This window comes from Zonotrichia leucophrys, chromosome 1 (genome assembly GCF_028769735.1).
Source record: "Zonotrichia leucophrys gambelii isolate GWCS_2022_RI chromosome 1, RI_Zleu_2.0, whole genome shotgun sequence".
Lineage (NCBI taxonomy): Eukaryota > Metazoa > Chordata > Aves > Passeriformes > Passerellidae > Zonotrichia > Zonotrichia leucophrys.
This window is the reverse complement of record NC_088169.1, coordinates 74,284,587-74,304,012: the sequence shown is the minus strand read 5'-3', so window position 1 is coordinate 74,304,012 and position 19,426 is coordinate 74,284,587. Positions and strand designations below refer to the sequence as shown.

Here is a 19,426-nt window from a genome sequence, read left to right as displayed (position 1 = left end):
GCGCACATGACGGCACGGTGGGAGGGCGGCCCCGGCGGGCGGCTCGGCCGCGCCACCGCCCAGCGGGCAGCAGAGGCGGCCCCAGCGCGCAAGGGCCGCGGCGGCAGGGCCGGGGCAGCGGGAGCCTCGGGGCAGCCGGGGCAGCGGGGGCAGCGGGGGCGCGGAGCCGCGGCCGGAGCGGGGCAGCGCGGTGCTGAAGGGACAGCGCCCGCCCCGCCCCGCCCTGCCCGGGCAGCCGGCGGGGAGCACGGCGCGGAGCCCCGGGAGCGGGGCGGGGGTACCCGGCTCCCGGCCCCCGCCCGGAGCGGCGAGCGCGGGAGCTCCGTGCTGCCCCCGCGGGAGCGGCGCCCCGGGCCCCGCGCAGCGTCCGCCGCCGCCCGCCCGCCGCGCCGATGCCGGGCGTGGGGGCGATCGGGGCGCGGTGCAGGCACCGGCCGCGCAGGAGCCCCAGGAAAAGCCCCAAGGCAGAGCCGGGCCAGGCCGGGGCCGCCATGGACGCGGCGATCTGGATCTACCAGTTCCGGCTGATCGTGCTGGGCGACTCCACCGTGGGCAAGTCCTGCCTCTTGCACCGCTTCACCGAGGGCCGCTTCCCGGGGCCGCTGCACTCCGACCCCACCGTGGGAGTGGACTTCTTCTCCCGGCTGGTAGAGATCGAGCCCGGCAAGAGGATCAAGCTACAGCTCTGGGACACGGCGGGGCAGGAGCGGTTCAGGTACAGGACCTGGGATCTTACCCACACCCTCTCCTGCCCTCTCCCCAAATCTGCCGGCCTCCGGGCACACCCTGCTGCCCTCCCGGCCCTGTACCCTCCTCATCCGACACATCCTCGGCCCTAAGGACTTTGCCTTGCCCCTTAGGAAAATTTCCCTGCACCCATTTGGTTGCTGTGCCCCAAGCAGTCCTCCATCTCATTGCCCTCCAGTGGCCCTAGCCCTGTGGCCCACCGTCCTTCTTGCCTCAGTGCCCTCAAGTTCCTTCCCAGTAGTTTCCTTCCCCACCCTTTCCCTTCAGACACACCAGGGAACAGCTACCCTTCTCCTTCCAGCTGTCACTGTAGGGTAACAAGTGGCCTTGTCCTGTTTCTTCTTCCCTTCCTCATTTTTCCCCTGAAGTCCTGGACCTACCATGGCAATCCCTCCTCCACGTTATTTTCTTTTGTTGCTGCAAGAGGCCTCTGCCTAACTCTGCATTTCTTACTTTGTCATCACCTCCGAACTCATCCTCCCCTGCAGTATTTCACTCTGCCATTAACTCTCCCATGCAATCTGGAGACCAGGCCACCTCCCAGCTCTTCTGCCTTCCAGCACAGCAACATGGTCTGCACCAGTGCAGACAGTGCAGTGTGGAAGCCACTGGGCAGTCAGCTAGAGTCCCTTATTTCAGTGTTTTGTCTGCCTTCTGCACCTGCTGTGAGCTGTTTGTTGCTAGATACTTCACGAATACTGCTAGCATTTATAATGTAGTTAAACTAGCTCAAATGCTGCACTGAGTATTAAACACTCTCCTTTGCCCCCTCTGTTACAAACAGTAGCAAAACTACCCTCTTCTCCTCCCCCAGAAAAGTCTGTCGTTTCCCAGTTTGCAAATTGATACTGTCACTCACTCACTCTTGTGTCTCTGTTGTATCTGTAGTGCTTGCCACTTCAGGCAAGTTGTACGTGGATTTTAGTTTGGACTTGGGGTTCAATAGATATGAATTCATGGCATGGGCAAACGCATAGCCCATCTCTGTGTAGCTGACCCACACACCTGTTGTTATTGGAACACTAGCAGGAGGATTAAAATGGGCCCCTTCACTGGCCAGAATCAATTCCTCTGAACAGCCTGTCTTCTCTTGCAACAGTTGTGCAGATGCCCACACCCAGCTGAAGAGGGGGGATTGCACTGTTTTACTGAGGGACAACAACTTTTTTTTCTTTATAATAACCACTAGAGCGAAACAACAAAGAACTTTCCTGGGCTTGCATGAGTCAGATGTATTTTTGCAGGTAGGCTTCTGAAGGGTTAGCAAAGAAATTAACAGTGTTAATGGAAAGCTCTTGGCATTTTTCACCCTCTGTGCATTCCAGACAGAATGTAGAATACTTGTTAATAATTGAATTTGCTGACAAATAAACAGGATGGCCAATGACAAGACGTTCAACTTAAAGAAATGCAAATACACAGAATCTTGCATACATTTAAAATCAAACGATGGCAATCCTTTAACCCCGGAATGCTTAGGGAATATACACTGATGAGTCATGCAGTCAGCTGCTCTTAAATTTACCTCTGTGTTTTTTCTAATATTCAGAAGATGCAACCTGAAGAAGGTAGTTTTAAATATTTGCATTTGGTTTTCTGCTAAGAAATTGACAGTTTCTTGTCAGTTGGTGTACTAAATATAATAGTGTTTATTGTACAGTCTGTTTTACATTTAGTCAAATAAATCATAAATATTTTACTAACTTACACCACAGGTTACAATGTTGCATTCTGTTCTGCTAATGGAGAACATTACAGATCACAAGCAAAGACGATCTTAGGGAGGAGCTAATTACTCCAAGAAGTTCTCTAATACTGGGGGAACACCAAGCAGTTTGCAGTTCTGATTTCCAGTTCTGTTCTGGCTCACTTGCATTGGGATTTTAGAGGAGGTAAAACCAGTCTTTAAAGCTCTCTGGGGAGTTCCCTGCATGCAGGGAAAACTACTGGCTGCATAATAACCCCCTTCTTTTGGTCCCAGGCATTAGGGACACTCCCAGGGGAAAAGGAAGATGTGACACACCTGCCATCACATTCTCTTGAAAGATGTCATGTACTTCCTTGGAGGAGTTATTTGGGAAAAACTCTTACATGTCTCTAGCTCACTGATGATTCGGTATTTTAACTGGATTTCATACATTGGCATATAAATCATCTTTAACATGCTCTGAAATAGCAGCTATTGAATATATTTATTTTGACATCAATCAGGCATCACTAAGCAGACTCTCTCATTGTCTGAGGTGCCACATGGACAATAACAACATAGTCAGTAACACTTCTAACATCTTACTAGAACAAGAACCTACAGACTTGCTTAGTATAGACTCAGATCTGTAATGCAGATTAACGTAAATGAAGGGCACATCCTCAGTTTCTTTCTATCTTCAGATCAGTCATTTAGAACAATCTGCTATTTTGTTTGTGTTTTACATCATCTACTTTGCCATGGTTTTTGTTTGTTTGTATAATTTTCCCATATTTAAATCAAATAATATATTTAAATCATGAAACCTCCAATGCCATAAAATGTTTGTGGTGCTAAGACTGAGAGTTCATTTCAGTAGGGGCAAAATATTGTGGGGATGCTTCCATTAACCCACTTTTTAGTAGACCAGGATATTAGACACATTCTGTTTCTAGTACATCTTGAAAATAAAACACTATCCTATTCTTTTTCAGTAAGCAATATATATTTTCAAAATTATTACATTACAATGTAGTCTTTAGTCATAGTATAAAAATAACTCTTCAAAATTAGATAAAGCTTTTAGTGAAAGTTTGGTTCATCTGGTAAAGATCAGTAAGATCATAATGAAAAAGAAACACTGACTTAAAGCCTCCCTAAAGCCATAGTCTGATGTGATTATACAAAGAATCATAGAACTGTGCAATACCCTGAGTTGGAAGGGACCCAAAGAACCATCAAAGTCCAACTCCTCACCCTGCACAGGATGACCCCAAGAGTCACACCATGTGCCAGAGAACACAGTCCTAGTGCTTCTTGAACTCTGTCAGGCTGATGCTGTGACCATTCCCTGAGGAGCCTGTTCCAGAGCCCAAACACCCTCTGGGTGAAGAACTTTCCTGACATTCAACCTAAACCTTCCCTAACACAACTTCAGGCCATTCCCTCAGGTCCTGTACTGGTCACCACAGAGCAGAGATCAGAGCCTGCCCCTCCGTTTCCCCTCACAAGGAAGCTGCAGACTGCAATGACATCTCCTCTCAGACTCCTCCAAGCTGAACACATCCAGTGACCTCAGCCACTCCTCACATGGTTTCCCCTCAAAGCCTTTCTCCACCCTTGTTGCCCTCCTTTGGACACTCTCCCATAGTTCAATGTCTTTTTAATGTTGTGGCACCCAGAACTGCCCCCAGCACTGGAGGTGAGGCTGCCCCAGAGCAGAGCAGAGCAGGACAATCCCCTCCCTTGCCCAGCTGGCCATGCTGTGCCTGATGCCCCCAGGACAGGGCTGGCCCTCCTGGCTGCCAGGGCACTGCTGGCTCATGAAGTGTAAAAGCACTGGGACAGGTTGTGTGGGGAAGTGGTGGCATCACCATCCCTGGAATTATTTAAATATTTGTAGGTGTGTCAGCTCCAGGAAGTGGTAGAGTGCTGGACTGTGCAGTGCTGAATTAACAATCAGAGTCAATGATCTTAAAGATTCTGTGGTTCTACAATCCTTTTCTCAGATTCTAGAAAACCACTTAACATGATATTGTGTGTACCAATGTTGCTGTAAAAATTTTGTGTTGCTTTTTTTCTTGAATTGCTGTTTTCTAAAGCTTCTCTGTTGTACAAATCTTTTTTTTTTTTTTTGGTAATGAGAAAAGTAGTTTCAAATTATACATATCAGAAGTACACAAAAAATGACTGTTGTCTCTCCAGTATATTCACCCAGTTTTTGTGATGTACAGCACAAAGTTACAGGATACTTTTTAGTCATCTCCATTAAAAGCAATACATACACATAATTCAATATAATGGCTTAGATCATCAGCTACTGTAAATTAGCACATCTCTGCAGAAGGAGCTTGCAAGAGATGAGGGTACTGACTGCTGTGTGTAAGTATCCAAAAAACCTGCAGAGGACTGTGTTTCAGTACTCCAGTTTATAGATAAATGATAGAACAACTTTTTATATAGAAATACTTGGCAGGTGATGCATTGCATTTTCAATACTAACCTACTTTCTTTCCTGGCTAATGCATTTCTTTGTTTTCAAGGTTTGGGGTGCGGGCAGGGTTGCTTGGGTTTTTTATTTTGGGTTTGTTTTTATTTCTTAATGAAAGTAGGTTTTATTAGCTTTTACCTCTCCATATCAAATCCCATTTTTTTCATCCACATTTGCTCTTACTAGAACTATCCGAATTATTTTTCTGCCTTCATTTGTGTTTGCAGACACTCTAAAGGAAAAAAATGGTTAGGAAAAACAGAAACAGATCTTTATAGTACCTGTATTTAATACTTCACAAGATATGACACCCTTCACTTATGTTCTTAAACAATTTTGTGAAACAGTGTGCCATTTTTCATATCCAGGCCTTGTGAATTAATCTGATGTTAAGATCCTGTTGTCTTCACACTCAGAGAGACACTGCATGGACTCTATTACTGGGAATATAGAAAAGATCTTTCTAAGCATTAGGAGAAACAGCCCTTCCTTCTGATGTAAATAAAACCATTTCAAATGCTGTTTGCTGTGGCTAAATTAATTTGGATATGCCAAAAATATCTAAGTTTTCTTTATCTATGCACTTACCTATCTGTAAAAGGACTATTGCTGCTAATCATGCCTCTGTGTTCAAATTGTCATCAAAGACTCTATGAAATGTGATGAACTGAGAATTGGAGGGAGCTACTGTTATGAAAAGTTGTGCTATTGTGCACAGTTCATCCCGCTTCCTAAAGTTTTGAGTTTTTGGCATCAGCATCCTCTTCATAATCATGAGATAAAATGGAATTAATTCTTAGCTTAGGTTACAATTTCAAATACTGACTGTTTAGAAACTGTGCTTCTCATTTCATTTGGAGAATACTTATATATACACTAGTTATGTATTTATGCCAGCAACAAGTGCTTGTGTGCATTCCTTGGTAGGCTGTCACTTCCTTTAAAGTGTCTCTTCTCGCCTTCTCCATTCTCTCCTACTTGCTCATGATTAGAGACTGAAAATAATTGTTTCGTTCCTATATCTTTTACTCTATCTCTCTACATTCTAATTTTTTTTTCCTTATTCTAGAGCACATTGAAATTTTTTTCAACCAGAAGAAGAGTCTCCTATTTCCAAAATTCCTTCCAGTGAATCTTCTGGAGCTTAGAGGGCCCAAAAGTAAAAATAACTCTTGTCAGCCCTCATGCCAAAAAATTGCAAATTTATAAAATATAAAGAGCTTTTGAACTTCTCTGTGAGAGAGATGCAGGAGGTAGATGTGTCTCTTGCCTGTAATTAGTTTGTGTTTGCCCAGCTCACTCAAAACTTTTGGACAGTTTTGTTCCTGGAGTTTCCTTTCTCTGCCTGCTACCTGTTGATTTCTGCATGCACAAAGAGTTATGATTAGCTATACAAACATTATTTTAAAGAATGTTTCTGCAAGGATGCAAAAGGATATGCTTGAACATTGGCAAGTTTGGTCTCCAGGTTTCTTGACATATGTGTACATATTTCAGTCTGAAATAATTGTTTAGAACAAAGTGAAGTACATGTTTATATGAAGCTGAAGGACTTGAACTTCACATCAAAAGTATATATCTTTGCTTCTGTGAACATGTCCCACAATTTCCTAATAAAGACCACTTTACAGAATAATTCAGCATTCAATATTTGCCCTAGAGGTGTTGGGTTCTGGAAGGTTTAGAAAGTGAATTTTGAATGTAGGAAATAAAATAATAGTCTAGCACATTAAATTAATAAATTTCAATCAGCTTTAAAAAAGGAAAGTTATTTAATAAAACTTATAAAAGATAAAAACACATTTCCATATGGAAAAGTAATTGCTTTATGAATAAAATGAAAATGCATTTTAATTTTCCATTTTCTCTTTTTTCCCCTTCACAGATCAATAACACGCTCTTATTATCGCAATTCTGTGGGTGGCCTACTAGTATTTGACATCACAAATCGACGATCGTTTGAGCATGTGAAGGACTGGCTGGAAGAAGCAAAAATGCACGTGCAGCCCTTTCAGATTGTGTTCCTGTTGGTGGGACACAAATGTGACTTAGTGTCACAGCGCGAGGTTACGAGAGAAGAAGCTGAGAAACTGTCATCTGACTGTGGTATGAAGTATATAGAAACTTCAGCAAAAGATGCCACAAATGTTGAAGAGTCCTTTACAATTCTTACCCGAGATATCTATGAACTTGTAAAAAATGGAGAAATCTCAATACAAGATGGATGGGAAGGTGTCAAGAGCGGCTTTGTTCCAAATGTTGTACATTCATCAGAAGAAGCTGTAAAGCCCAGGAGACAGTGCATCTGCTGAGTTTGTAGCATGCCAAAGAGCCCAGGGGGTGTTTAGAAGATGATGCCAATCTAAATGACAGAAAAATAATTTTGAAACAATATTAGATCATGGCATAGCTGAGTCATAGAACGGTATTTTGGTTTTGTATCCTTCTGTCAAGGTTATAGTCCATAACACTTAAAGTGCTTTTTTTCTTTACAGAGTACAATAACTTTGTGTGGTCTTCAGGAAAATAAATTAAATATTGCTAAAGGGAAACCTAGTTCTATAGCAAGACACTGAGAAAGTGCAATAACCATCACGATAGCATCTTCACTTGGGCTTTGTTTTCTGAATACTGTTTAAAATCAAGTCTTGTTAGATGACGATCAGATGATTTCATTACTATTGTTCATCCTGCCTTAGCTTTGGACAAGAAAATGTTATACCTTATACTTTTTTAATGTGATTCTTTACTCAAGGGCAGGGTTGCTAATGACCATTAAAGTTAGAATGCTGTAGAATTTGATAGTAAAGATAACTCTAAGGAAAGCAAACTGAAAGATTGCTCAAATAGCAAACACTTTTGATATGACAATGAGTACAAGCCTTACTAAAGAAAAAGAATGTTTTAGAACAGATGATTTATTTGTATATGAAAATGGGGAATAGAAACAATGGAATTTATTATTAAATATTTTCTGAATTGCCAATGAAACTAAACATAACATGACATATGATCCAGCTGTTATTTGACTTGTGTACAAAACAGCTTTCCCAACCACTGGAGTTGCATTTCAGTGGCCAGATCCTCAGCTGGGTAATTATCATCGTCACATTGATGCCTACAGAATCACATTAATTTACACAAACAATTTCCATATTAGCTTTAAAAGATAAACCCACTTCTAACTAGAAGTAAAAAAAGTTTAAAAGTGCTGCAACCCATGGGAACCCAGGCCTTAAATTTGAATAGAGCAAGGACAGTTTTATTCTTAGCCAGCAAATGTTAAACTGTTGTTTAAAAATGGAATGTTTTAAACTAAAACTGTTACAAACAGAGCATTTGGAGAGGAAAGAATTTCTAAAATGATGCTCGTCTACAGAGAGCAAAGTAAGAGAGCTCCTAAGAAAGAAACTCATAATAGCTTTTAATAACAACAGTAGGAGAAATCTGTGATCATGTAGCATTTTACTGAGCTTGGAGTCATCTTTCTATTCCTCTGAATATAACACACACTAGCTTTATGCAAACTAGGTCTAGCACGTAAATACCAAATAAATCTATTTCTATTGTTTTGTAGTGGTATGAAAGATGACTTGATCTCCAGAGTTAATAAGCATCTACAATTTATTTGGCATAATCATAGCCACCAAACATCAAGCCAGTTATCTTCATATAAAAGTGTGTTATCATGTACAATTCTCCTTTTTCAAGATCAGGCAGCAAGTCTATCTAATCTAATTTTCTTCTTCAATAAGCAGATGATTGGTTTTCTCTCAGGTTACTTTGACGTTCTTTTACAATCCTTTTTCAAATATTTTGTACTATGGAGACAGGTTGTTTGGTTCCAGTTACTTTATACATTTAGGGCAACTAAAATCATTGACTTCAAAGGGAACTAGAACTTAAAGTTTTTCTAAAGCCTGAGTCTTACTTGCACTGAGGCACAGTTACACTATTATGGAAGGATACAGAGGCCTTAATATAAACAGGAATCAGCCTTAATTCATTAGCAAATAGGACAGATAATTCTAGTCTCAGCATGCCAGAGAGTAATTGCTGTGAACCTGATTTTCTGTTAAACTACATGTATTGACACCAAATCAACTTTGTAGGGTATTTTAAGCCCTCTTTACAAAGCAAACATGACTACAGATGCCAAAAAGTAGTGCAGAATCAGGCTGCAAGCATTTGATACTCATTTCTTTATGATATGCTTTATGATATGAGGCTTATGTAGTGCATCTCAGAAGATATCTTTGTTGTTTAATTAATTAATTTAATTAAATAAATCAGTGACTAGGGAGTCACCAGATCCAAAGTCCACCACTGGTTCACTGTGTTTTTCTGAGCAAGGCATTTGTGGGTTTTGTGCCTCACGTTCTGTATCTCAAATATAGAGATGATTGTTCTTCCTTAAATTTACAAAAACTGCTGAAACCAAATCAGTCTATATGATCTTCAGTCCTGGACTCTATCCTCTGTGTGCTACCTGGTTTTGAGTGTTTAGCATCATGGGATGTGGATACTGGTTTCTTCTGACATACTCAAATAACAATTACAAAAAAATTAAATTAAAACAGCCTTATAAGTGCCAGGTATTGCTGTGAATCTACATTTCATTGCATATTTCATTAGTTTTAGATTAAAGTCTTGTATCTTTAATTTTTCTTCCTGAATACTCTGGAGCCAATGAGCTTTTCATTCTGTATGAAAAAAAATTGGGTTGTACTGGGGGTAAAAGGACTGGGAGAAGAGTGGCGTGGAGGGGAGGTATGCACAGAGAAACAATCATCAGAACAGAGCCTTAATCTCTGTTGTCAATGTTGTACCTGTGGTGTCACGTTTATTACACTGGGAATAGAGCTTTTAACCAGATTCAACTGTGTAAGGAACTGGTATTGGCCATGCAACTAGAAGAGAAGTTCACTACATTTTAAAGTACTGTACACATAGTTGTCTTATTTGTAATTCCTAAAAATGTAGATTAACATGTACTTTCAAACACTGTCTGTCTTTGTGCTATATTAAACCACTACTGTATCTTCTCACTACACACTTGCAGTTGATAGAAATGTCTGATAAACAGATAATTTGTCAAAATGCGTTATTTTCTTTTCCAATGCTTTGCAAGATGATATGTAAGTACCAGCTTGAATAATCTGTAGAATGGGTAATAGTTCAGTGCATATATATTCTTTTTCTCCCCAAGGAAGCATGAATATTGACAACAGAATTAAATTCCCAGAAATTACAGCAATTAGGTAAATCTTACATGGTAGCCAAATTTAAAAAATAGAAAATATTTAATAAAAAACCACAAACTTTGCAAATTAAGATTTGGTCAATCCCAGTTAGGAAATGAAAAATATTGAAAAACCTTGACAAAGGTTTTATTTGGATTCATAGGCCGAGCAAATGAATGGATAAAAAGTATTGTTTTGGACTCCTAAAATGTTTAAACTTCCATTGCTTTTATTTTAAGTTAAAGAAGAGTAAATATCTTCCTCATTAAAATATTTTACATATGAATTCTTAAGATATTTTGGCTTGCTCATAATTGTATCCATCCCATGTAAGAAGCAGAAACTAGCCTCATACCTTAGGAATCAACCAAGGAAAAGCTTTAGATTTAGTTTTGTTTATTTATGCCTTCAGTATGGAATAGACTGACCAATCTGACCTCAAACTGGTGACTGTCCTGTGCTCACAGAAAATGATGCAGGCCTGACTGAGCCCCCAGGCCCTCTGTGCTGCCCTGTGCTGAGATCCCCTCTGCCCCACACGAACGGCTGCTGGTACCCACGCCACCTGTCTGAAAGCGAGGGGGGGATGACCACAGATATTTCAGTCCCAGCATTTCAGCTCCCTGAGGGAGTACATGCTTCATTGCCCTCTTTTTACATAATTAACATCCAGGAAGAGTGCTTTTTCCCTCACTGAAGACCCCAGCACAATGGGAGCTCCTCCAAGTCTCCACCTTTCCTTTTTACACAGAGCTGGTACAGCAATTTCAGCAGCCTTTATTCAGTCCTGAAGAAAAAGAAGAAAGGCCAAGGGTTTGTCCTTTACATGGGCATGGAACCTTACCACAAACATGGTGGGCAGTTTGAGAAATCATTAAATATTAAAAAACAACTGTCAACTGCAAAAATATGCATTGCTCATTTCTCAGAGTCTAGAGACTATCTTTCAAATAAGTGAATGAAATGAAAATTCTTAAAGAGGAATCGCTCGTCGCCCACAGAGGCCATTGGGAGTAGCAGGTTCTTTATGAAGGGTAGGTAAATCATCATTTAAACTCAAACTGAGGAATTCAAAACCCCAATCCTGAGCTGCTAGAGTGGATCAGTGTCTTTGCAAGTATTTAATTCATTTACTTCTTGTTGCAGTGTGTTTTAAACTTCCGGGTCCCCCCTCCCAGGTGTGCCTATACGCCTCTCCCTTCCCCCTCGTCCCTTGCTGAGTGAGTCCTGTCAATCAGGCTTAACATTCCAACAAGGCGTCATGCAGTTGGGCAAGTTCAAAGGATGCCCCTCAGGCCCAGAGGTCATTGGCCTGTCTAGGTGTCCCTCGTCCCTTGAGACCCCGCCCCTCCCACCTGGTTGGTGGCTCACCTGTCCCCTCCCCTCCCCCTGAGCTTAAAAGGTGAGTCCGGCCATGCGGTCGGGCATTCTGTTCAGACCTCTGTCACCATGGAATAAACCTCTGGATATTAAACCCTCCAGCAGAATCCTCTCCTTTTTCTCTTCACCATCGCTTGAAGCTTTCTTCCTGAGGTAAACGGAGTCCCTAACAAGCCTGGACTTGCTTAGGGCCCAGCTGCAACCACCAGCCAGCTAAAGGTGTCTCTGGGGTGATACACCACAGATGCCGCCTTTGGCCTAGCAGCGAGGGTCAGACTGGCCCAGGCACAATCTAACTGGTAATATTGGGATTAATATTCCAATAACTTCTCAGAGAAAGTAACGTTTTAAGCCAGGCCTGAGTGATGCAGGGATGGAAGCTCAGTGTGTAACCAGCAGAGAGACGACTGCTCCCTGGGAGCCAGCTGACAGCAGCCCCCAGCAGCCTCACAGGCTACAAGGGCAGCTCAAACTGAGGTTAACTGATCCCAGGCTGCCAAAGGCTCCCCTTGCAGCTGAAGAGCTTCTGCAGAAAGCTAACAGTAGAAGTAGCAAATCCAAAAGCTGTGCATTGTAAATAAAAGCAGTGTCTAGGTAAAAAAACTGGCATTTCAGCAATAGTTCAATTACTGCCATTCCTCATTGCTATGGCTTCAAATCTGTGCAATCTATGCAAACTGAGCTTTCCTGCTCCATGAAAATTGTGGAAGGACAAACTGAACCTCCTGTAGCAATAAAGTCATTCACCAGGGAGAGAGCTGCACAAAATAAGGGTGGAAGGAGGACACAGATAATTTCTTCCATCCCTGCACAGCCCTGAGGGAGAATTTTGACTGACCACTGCCAGAGCCCTTAAGACCCTGCAGAAATATCCATCACTGCAGTGGGACTTGTGGGATGAAAGAAAGCACCAAGGACAGAGATGCAGGCTCCTGACTCCCTAATCCCAGCACTCCCTAAGGATCTGTGGGGCACAGCTGCAGGAATGGTTGGGTATAACTGTGTGCTGGCACCATGTCTACATTGCATAGTGTCTACACTGCATAAAGGCAAATGTCTACATTGCAGGCTTTTTCCCCTTCCACCTTCTCCCCCACGTGCTTTCTTTACAGGAAGGGACTGACAGAAGGCATATCTGGCACCAGGGTCTGACAGTCAGCAGGGCAATAGGGGGAAATTTTAGTGGTCATTGCTAAGTATTAAGGTACTAAAACTGAAGGGAGGAATTGTGGAAAATATTCCAGTCATAATCTTAGTAATAAAAACCTTCCAGGGCTGGCACTGCTCCGCAGCACTTTCGAGAATTGTCCATTTTGGTTAAGTTTTCAATGCCAAAGAAATAGTTCAGCTATTTAGTAATAATTTATATTAGTTCATAATTTAAAAATAATTACTGCATATTATTCAGGAAGAAAAGTCTTCTATATGCAGATCATTTTAGTAATTTTGCTGACATACAACTTGTGTTGTATATTTTAAAAGAACAAACTATGCCAGGACATAACTTTAAAATACATGTCTCAAATCCCATCAATCAGTTAAGTCCCATCAAAACAGTTCATTTTATTGGGATTCTTCTCTGCCCAATTCTCTGTGGAAAAGAGTCTGATTCTCAGAAAAGCTTTTAAAACAAAAGAGAGGCAAAGCTTACTGAGCACTGAAAAAGAGATTCATATGTGAACAAGTGTCAGAAAAGTAGAACATGTTTTTTCTTGTGGTATCCTCTTTCACACTACCATGCTTCACAGCCCAACTATAGCTCCCCGAGTACATAGCGAATGAAACAGTAAATTTCTAGCTGTCCAAAAACCACTGGGAGATCAAATGTAATTCCCCACAGCAGTTCCCTGCAACGCTGTGCTTGTGTGAGGAACAATGGCCACAATCTGCCTAACGCATGCCACGTGTTTCTCTGTGTCCCAGGAGGAATTTGGCCCAAACAAAAACCCTCCTGCAGGTTCTGCCTGCTAACAGTCACTCTGCACCACCCCTCACCATCCTCAGTGACACTCAGGATAAAAAGTGAAAGGTTTTCCAGCAAGGAAACTATGAAGGAATAGCACTGTGGTCTAAAAAACACATCAGAGAAAAACAAACATCAGTGAGAAAGGTTATTTAAGCTGCAGGACAATGTTGGCGTGAGAACAAAGGGGTCATACTGAGATGCACAGGATAGGTGGTTCTGGTGACGCTAAGATAGCAAAGCCTTGGGCTGCTTTAAGTGAAAGCAGCAGTAATCTTTACTGCCACATGCAGGCAATTTCTGCAGAATGCCATTGCTATTAGCAGAAAAGGTGATGTGAAGCCCAGATAGTAAACACCAGAAATGTTCGCTTACTTGTTGAAATGGAAACAAACATAGAAGTTTGGTCACTGACAATGCTGCTTTTTTCAGCTACAGGTAGATGTCTGAGTGTTCTTGCCCTTTTAAAAGGATTGTGTTCGGTGACTCACAGCACATTTTGTGCATGAGGTCATTGTGACAGTCCACAGCAGCGATAAACAAGAATTTCCAACTGAAAGAAATATGTAAGTTTTAGTATCCCTACTGAATATAATTAGTTTGATGGGAGAAGAGTTTAAAATGGATTATTCAAGCACCACATGTTTTTTTCCCTTCATGGACAAAGATTAGAACCATGTTTATATTATTGGTTCATCTTATTGGTTTCAGGTCATTAAAACATATATTTCTCTCTGATGGAACTCATTCAAAGCTTGGAATCAGTTTACTCCAAAATATCTAGAATATTATGACGGTAATAATTTCACTGATCATCCAAATCTTCATGAGCTGCTCCTTACTAATCACTTTGAAGTAGTGCACGTCTGGGATTGCCATTCCCTCTGCCTTTTACAATCCATGCAAAGGATTAAAACTGTAGGCCAATGTAGAACCAATCAATAATTAATATCTTCATTACCAGCAGAATTTAATAATCCATTTGTAATAGAATTAAAGTAAATAAAACAATATTGTGTAACTCTGAGCACTGTAGAAACACCCTGAAGTGGTACTAAAACACTACAAAACCTTAAGACTCACAGATGTCTTTACTTCCCAGAAAATTCACGCACAGATCTTCAGGGAAAAAAACCCAACAATTACAGTTATTGTGTAAACCATGCAAAATGAGACGCACACTATTTTTAATATCAGTAAAAAGTACCAGCATTTCCTTGTCTCTGTGCTTCTCAGATGTTCAAGTTCTCTTTATTCCTTGGCTAGCCCATTCAAGTTCTCTTTGTTCCTTGGCTAGCCCATTCATAACTGTTGCACAAGAGCACACTGGGGCAGGATGCAGGAACTCATACTCAGCACAGTCATTGCTGACCCATCCAGTGTTACATAACGTCTACCAGGTGCCCCAGGGGACTTAGAAAAGACCAGACCATGAAAAGTACTCTGGTGCTCCTGCATCCTGTGTACTCCCACATTCTTCTGGCAACATTTGGTTGAAAGATTGGATGAAAAGTGCAAATACAGAGAAAGCCATCATTTTCAAACATAGCATTTTAAAACACTGCCCAACTTCATTTAGCTTCAATGCTGATTAAGCAAAATTTGCAGCTTCTACAGCATTCTAATGATTTGTGCTGTTGTCTAAGCTTTGCATCAAAGGGACCTGAGATGAAGCTCTCTACAGCAGTTCACCTTCTGGCTCTATGTATCAAAAGCAGTTTATAAACATCACTGAATTGTGGCATTAATAGCAAACATATGTTAAAAAAGAAACAGATGAAAATGAAAAGAACAAAAAATATAAAATAATTGAAAATGCTCACATTTTTAAAGGGTATGGGCAAGAAAGAATTAATCAGTTCACAGAATAGTGGCTCATAGAAATGGCTGTCTCCGTGTCACATTCTGTAGAATATTTACCTGTATCTCAGCTTCTCTGGTACTTACACACCTGTAACGTAATACACAGAATGGGCAGTGGAGAGGCTGAAGCACAAATGCACAATGTACACATTTTACTGCCCCTGCTGGAGACCTCCTAACTTCAACACTGTTGTAGAATATATGTGCAATAGAAAGTGCATAATACAATGAGATCTACATTGCATAATTATATATTATATGCAGAACTGTGTAACTGAGTTCATTATATGTGCAATAAATACCATATACTGAAATATTGATAGTATACAACATATAATAACAAAGCAAAGAAAAAAATCATAAATTGGAGCATTTGGAAGCTGGAAACCTTGTCAGAATAGGACATTATTCAACACCTTGTTTCCACTTCTCAGTTAAAAGAAGGCCTTAATATGACTATCATAATTTATTCATTTACTAAGGCTGCAGGTCACATTTGGTCAGCATTATCAAAACTTCCACAACAGTATACACATTTCTTAAATATTTTTTACAGCTTTTCTTTAACTTCAGGGTCCCTATCCTCTCCAATATGAATTTATCTTCAAATCCTGTGGCCTAGGAAAGGCAAAGGGAGGGCTGCCATCCCTGGTGGCCAGCGGTGTGGCTGTCCATGCTAATGACTCAGGGCAGGCCAGGTTGAACAGGAAGCACCAGCTCTCAGGGCTCCAAGCCTGTGCAGAAACATTGGTGACATTTCCTTCAAGATAAATTTTTAGGCAAAGGCTAAATGTTTTAAGAGAAAAGTGAGATTCTGTTTTACATAAATATATAAAGAAACCCTGAAATTTTCCAAATCCTTCTCAAAAGGTGCCTAAATGCAAACTTTTCCTACTGAATATTCCCTTGTATTGGACTTGGATGAACCTTGCGTGTCCCTTCCAACCCTGAAGATGCTGTGATCACAGAGTCACAGAATGAGTCAGAATCAGTCAGTCACAGATTGGAAAGGACCACAGGGGGTCATCTGGCCCAACCTCACTGCTCAAGCAGGGCCATCCTAGAGCAGAGGATTGTGTCCAGACAGCTCTTGAATTCTCCAGTGAGGAGACTCCACAAGTCCTCTGGGCAATCTGTTCCAGTGCTAGATCACCCTCACAGCAGAGAAGTTCTTCCTTTTGTTCAGGTGGAACTTCTGTGCCCATTGCCTCGTGTCCCGATTGCTGGGCACCACTGGGTGTCCTCCTGACACTCTGCCTACAGACGCTTACACACTTACAGATTCTGTAAATAGAACTCTTGTGATAACTGGCACGAAGCGTGATGGCTTAGCCGAAGATTGGGTGTCGGGCAGCGGCTTGGCTCGCAGCACACGGCTGAGTGCGGGTGGCCGTGCGGGGCTGTGCCCGCGGCGCTCTCCGCTCCCTCCGGCCGGGAGCGCGGGGGGCGGTGCTGCAGCACCCGCGGGAACAGCACGGCGGCACGGGCCGGGGGTAGCTAGTTAGTTAGTTACATAGCTAGTTAGTTAGTTACACAGCTAGTCAGTTAGATACCTAGTTAGTTAGTTGGAAGTCAAGTTATTTCTGCGCTTACAAACCACAGCACCCCGTACTCGGCGCCGAGCCCCGTCCCGCGGGGCCGTGAGGGCAGTGGCGCCGCGGCCGGGCGGCGCGGGCGGCGGGCCGGCAGGGGGCGCTGCAGGCGGGGCCCGCAGCCGCGCTGGGCGGCGGGGCCGCTCCCGGCGCTGCATCATGTGGGCCCGGCCCCTTCCATGGAGCCGCGGCTGCCGAGCGCCGCCCGGGCGGACGCCGCCATGAGGCTCTGAGGGGCGGCTGCGTGCGGAGCACCCGGCCGGTCCCAGCGCTGCCGAGCTGCCCGAGCCTCGCCGCGGGACAGGGAAGCCTAACGCTGAGGCCGCTGCCGCCGCCGCTGCTGCTGCTGCCGCCGCCGCCGCGGGTCCGGCCGGGCGGGCGAGCGGCCCGGGGCCATGTAAAGCGGCAGCGGCCGGTGGGAGCCGAACCGAGCTCGAGCAGAGAAGCCGCCGCTGCCGGCCGGGGAGGCCCCGCAGTGGGGATCATGGCGACGTCTAATCTCTTAAAGGTGAGAGCGGAGCCCGGCCGGGTCCTGCGGGACGAGGGGGGAGGCGGCGGGGCCGGGCGGCCCTGCGGGTGGCCGGACCGGGCAGGGCGGCGGGGACGGGGGCAGGGCGGGGGGTCGGGCCGCGGGTGCCGCTGGCCGGAGTTGCCGCTCCCGGGGCCTCCCCGCAGGTGAGCGGCCTTGGGCTGCCGGCCTCGGCCCGGCCCGGCCCGGCCCCGCCGGCGGCTCCTGCTGCTGCTGCTGCCAGCACCGCGCTCCCTGCCCCCGGCTCTCCCTTCCCAAACACGCCCCGTTGGGAAACAGCGTTGCGTCGTGCGGATAGACAGGGCTCGGTGTCTTCTCTTTGTTTATTTAAGAAAATCCGGGTGTACGGCAAATGAGTTTTAAGTTAAACAAAGAGTTGGAAAATGTCTTCGCTGAGGGCAGGTGCCGTTATTGGGGTGGCTGCCGTGTTTCAGTTTTTTTGTTAACTGCAGTTTTCCTGCAAAGGAAAACTCCCGGAGGCCTTTCGCTTACGTTAAGCAGCTTTGCTTTTGTAGTCATATGTTTTCAAGCACTTTCCCGACGTTTGATGGCAGATGTCAGTCACCCCAAGCTGCCGCAGGTTGGAACGGAAGATTTCAGTGGGACAGTGCAGTGTTTGAGCTCAGGACTGCCTGTCCTGATCTTTGTGGTATGTATGTGAGGAGAAGACTCTGTGTGGCCTTTGAGGCCGTGCTAACACAGGGAAGATGGGCCTACTTGAAACCACTGTTATGAATGCCTCCAGTAAGTGCTTCTAAAACACCAGTTAGCTACAGTGCTAAGACAGGCCTAGGGCAGGCTGTCTGCTTAACTTGAGGAATTGACAATTGAAGATATATATAAATATAGGCATAAACATGTGTTCAGCACTATGTATTATAGTTCATTGTGGTCCTGAAGAAGTGTTGCTTGCGTTTTATTAACCTGACCTAATTTGGATGTATAGCTCTAGCCTGAATCTGCTGGTTTTATTTATTACTCTGAGACATTCAGTGTGAAGAAATGAGAAGTAATTTATTGCCTTGTTTCTTCCTCATATTCAGAAAAATCTCTATTTTAAAAAGATATGTTTAAAAAAATCTTCCTTGAAATTGAAATGAATTTTAATTAATTCCTGTATATTTTTATGCCTGTTAGTGGTTCTTAGATATTTAGGCAGATAATACTTCAAAATACTTAAAAATCTAAAATTGAGGAACCCAAGAACACAGGCAAAAAAAATAATATCTCCTGAGAAGAAATGTCCTTTTCGTGGAAATGCATGTGTTCAGAGCAGGGCTCAGACAGTTTTATCCACTTGGTAATGTTTTAGACCATCTCTTTTCTGTACATTTGAGGATTTCTCGGAAGTCCAGCGCGTGCTCTGATGATACACGTGGTGGGATAGCCCACAGCAGATAGGAGAAACATAGACCTGTAAGATTTGTCAGCATTCTGCTTCAGCTATTTTGAAAGAGCAGTAAGTAGTAAAAACAGAGGCCTTGACTTGGTGAGATGGCTCCTGCCAAACTGAAGTCTTTGTGTTAACTAGTCATGTTTTTGCCATTGACCTTTAAATCATCAGTATTTTATATTGACAATAAAATATATATGCACAGTGTGTTTTAGGAAAAATGCTGCAGAGATATATCTTCTAAAATAGGCATTTCTGGTCACTCAAAGTGTTATTAAGCATATAGCTTACTAATTAGTGAGTATAACAAAGTATGATTCCCACATTACAGAAGGAAAAATTACACAGTGATTTGACTTTGTTTATGATGGCAAGATTAACCAGTGTGAGAACTAGAACTGGCTAAGGTCCTTTGCTCCCCAGTTCCACTCATCAGAGTGCTCTCCGAGGAGCAAACTGTTGATTCCAGGTCAGTGTTGCCTGGCAGTGCCTTGTGCCATCTAAGTCTGTCCGGCTCACTTCTGCTTTCATCTTTAAG

General features: G+C 43.3%; 2 protein-coding genes across 2 annotated transcripts in view; both read left to right on the top strand.

Moving 5' to 3' along the window:
- Positions 1-355: 355 nt before the first annotated feature.
- On the top strand, positions 356-10,463 carry RAB39A (RAB39A, member RAS oncogene family). The gene is made up of 2 exons (XM_064718132.1): positions 356-715; positions 6,811-10,463. Exons 1-2 carry the CDS (start codon positions 393-395, stop codon positions 7,235-7,237), a joined length of 750 nt encoding a protein of 249 aa, XP_064574202.1. The 5' UTR covers positions 356-392; the 3' UTR covers positions 7,238-10,463.
- A 6,651-nt stretch (positions 10,464-17,114) lies between these two features.
- CUL5 (cullin 5) overlaps positions 17,115-19,426 on the top strand; it is a 31,792-nt gene continuing 29,480 nt past the window's right edge. The window contains exon 1 of the mRNA XM_064718117.1: positions 17,115-17,474. Coding sequence (XP_064574187.1) covers positions 17,451-17,474 — 24 coding nt within the window. The 5' untranslated portion in view covers positions 17,115-17,450. The remainder of the gene's footprint in view (positions 17,475-19,426) is intronic.

Excerpts from the sequence above, each read along its gene's own strand:
- RAB39A (XM_064718132.1), top strand. The coding sequence starts at position 393 with ATGCCGGGCGTGGGGGCGATCGGGGCGCGGTGCAGGCACCGGCCGCGC. Across the intron at positions 716-6,810 it reads GCGGGGCAGGAGCGGTTCAG|ATCAATAACACGCTCTTATT; the intron begins GTACAGGACCTG and ends TCCCCTTCACAG.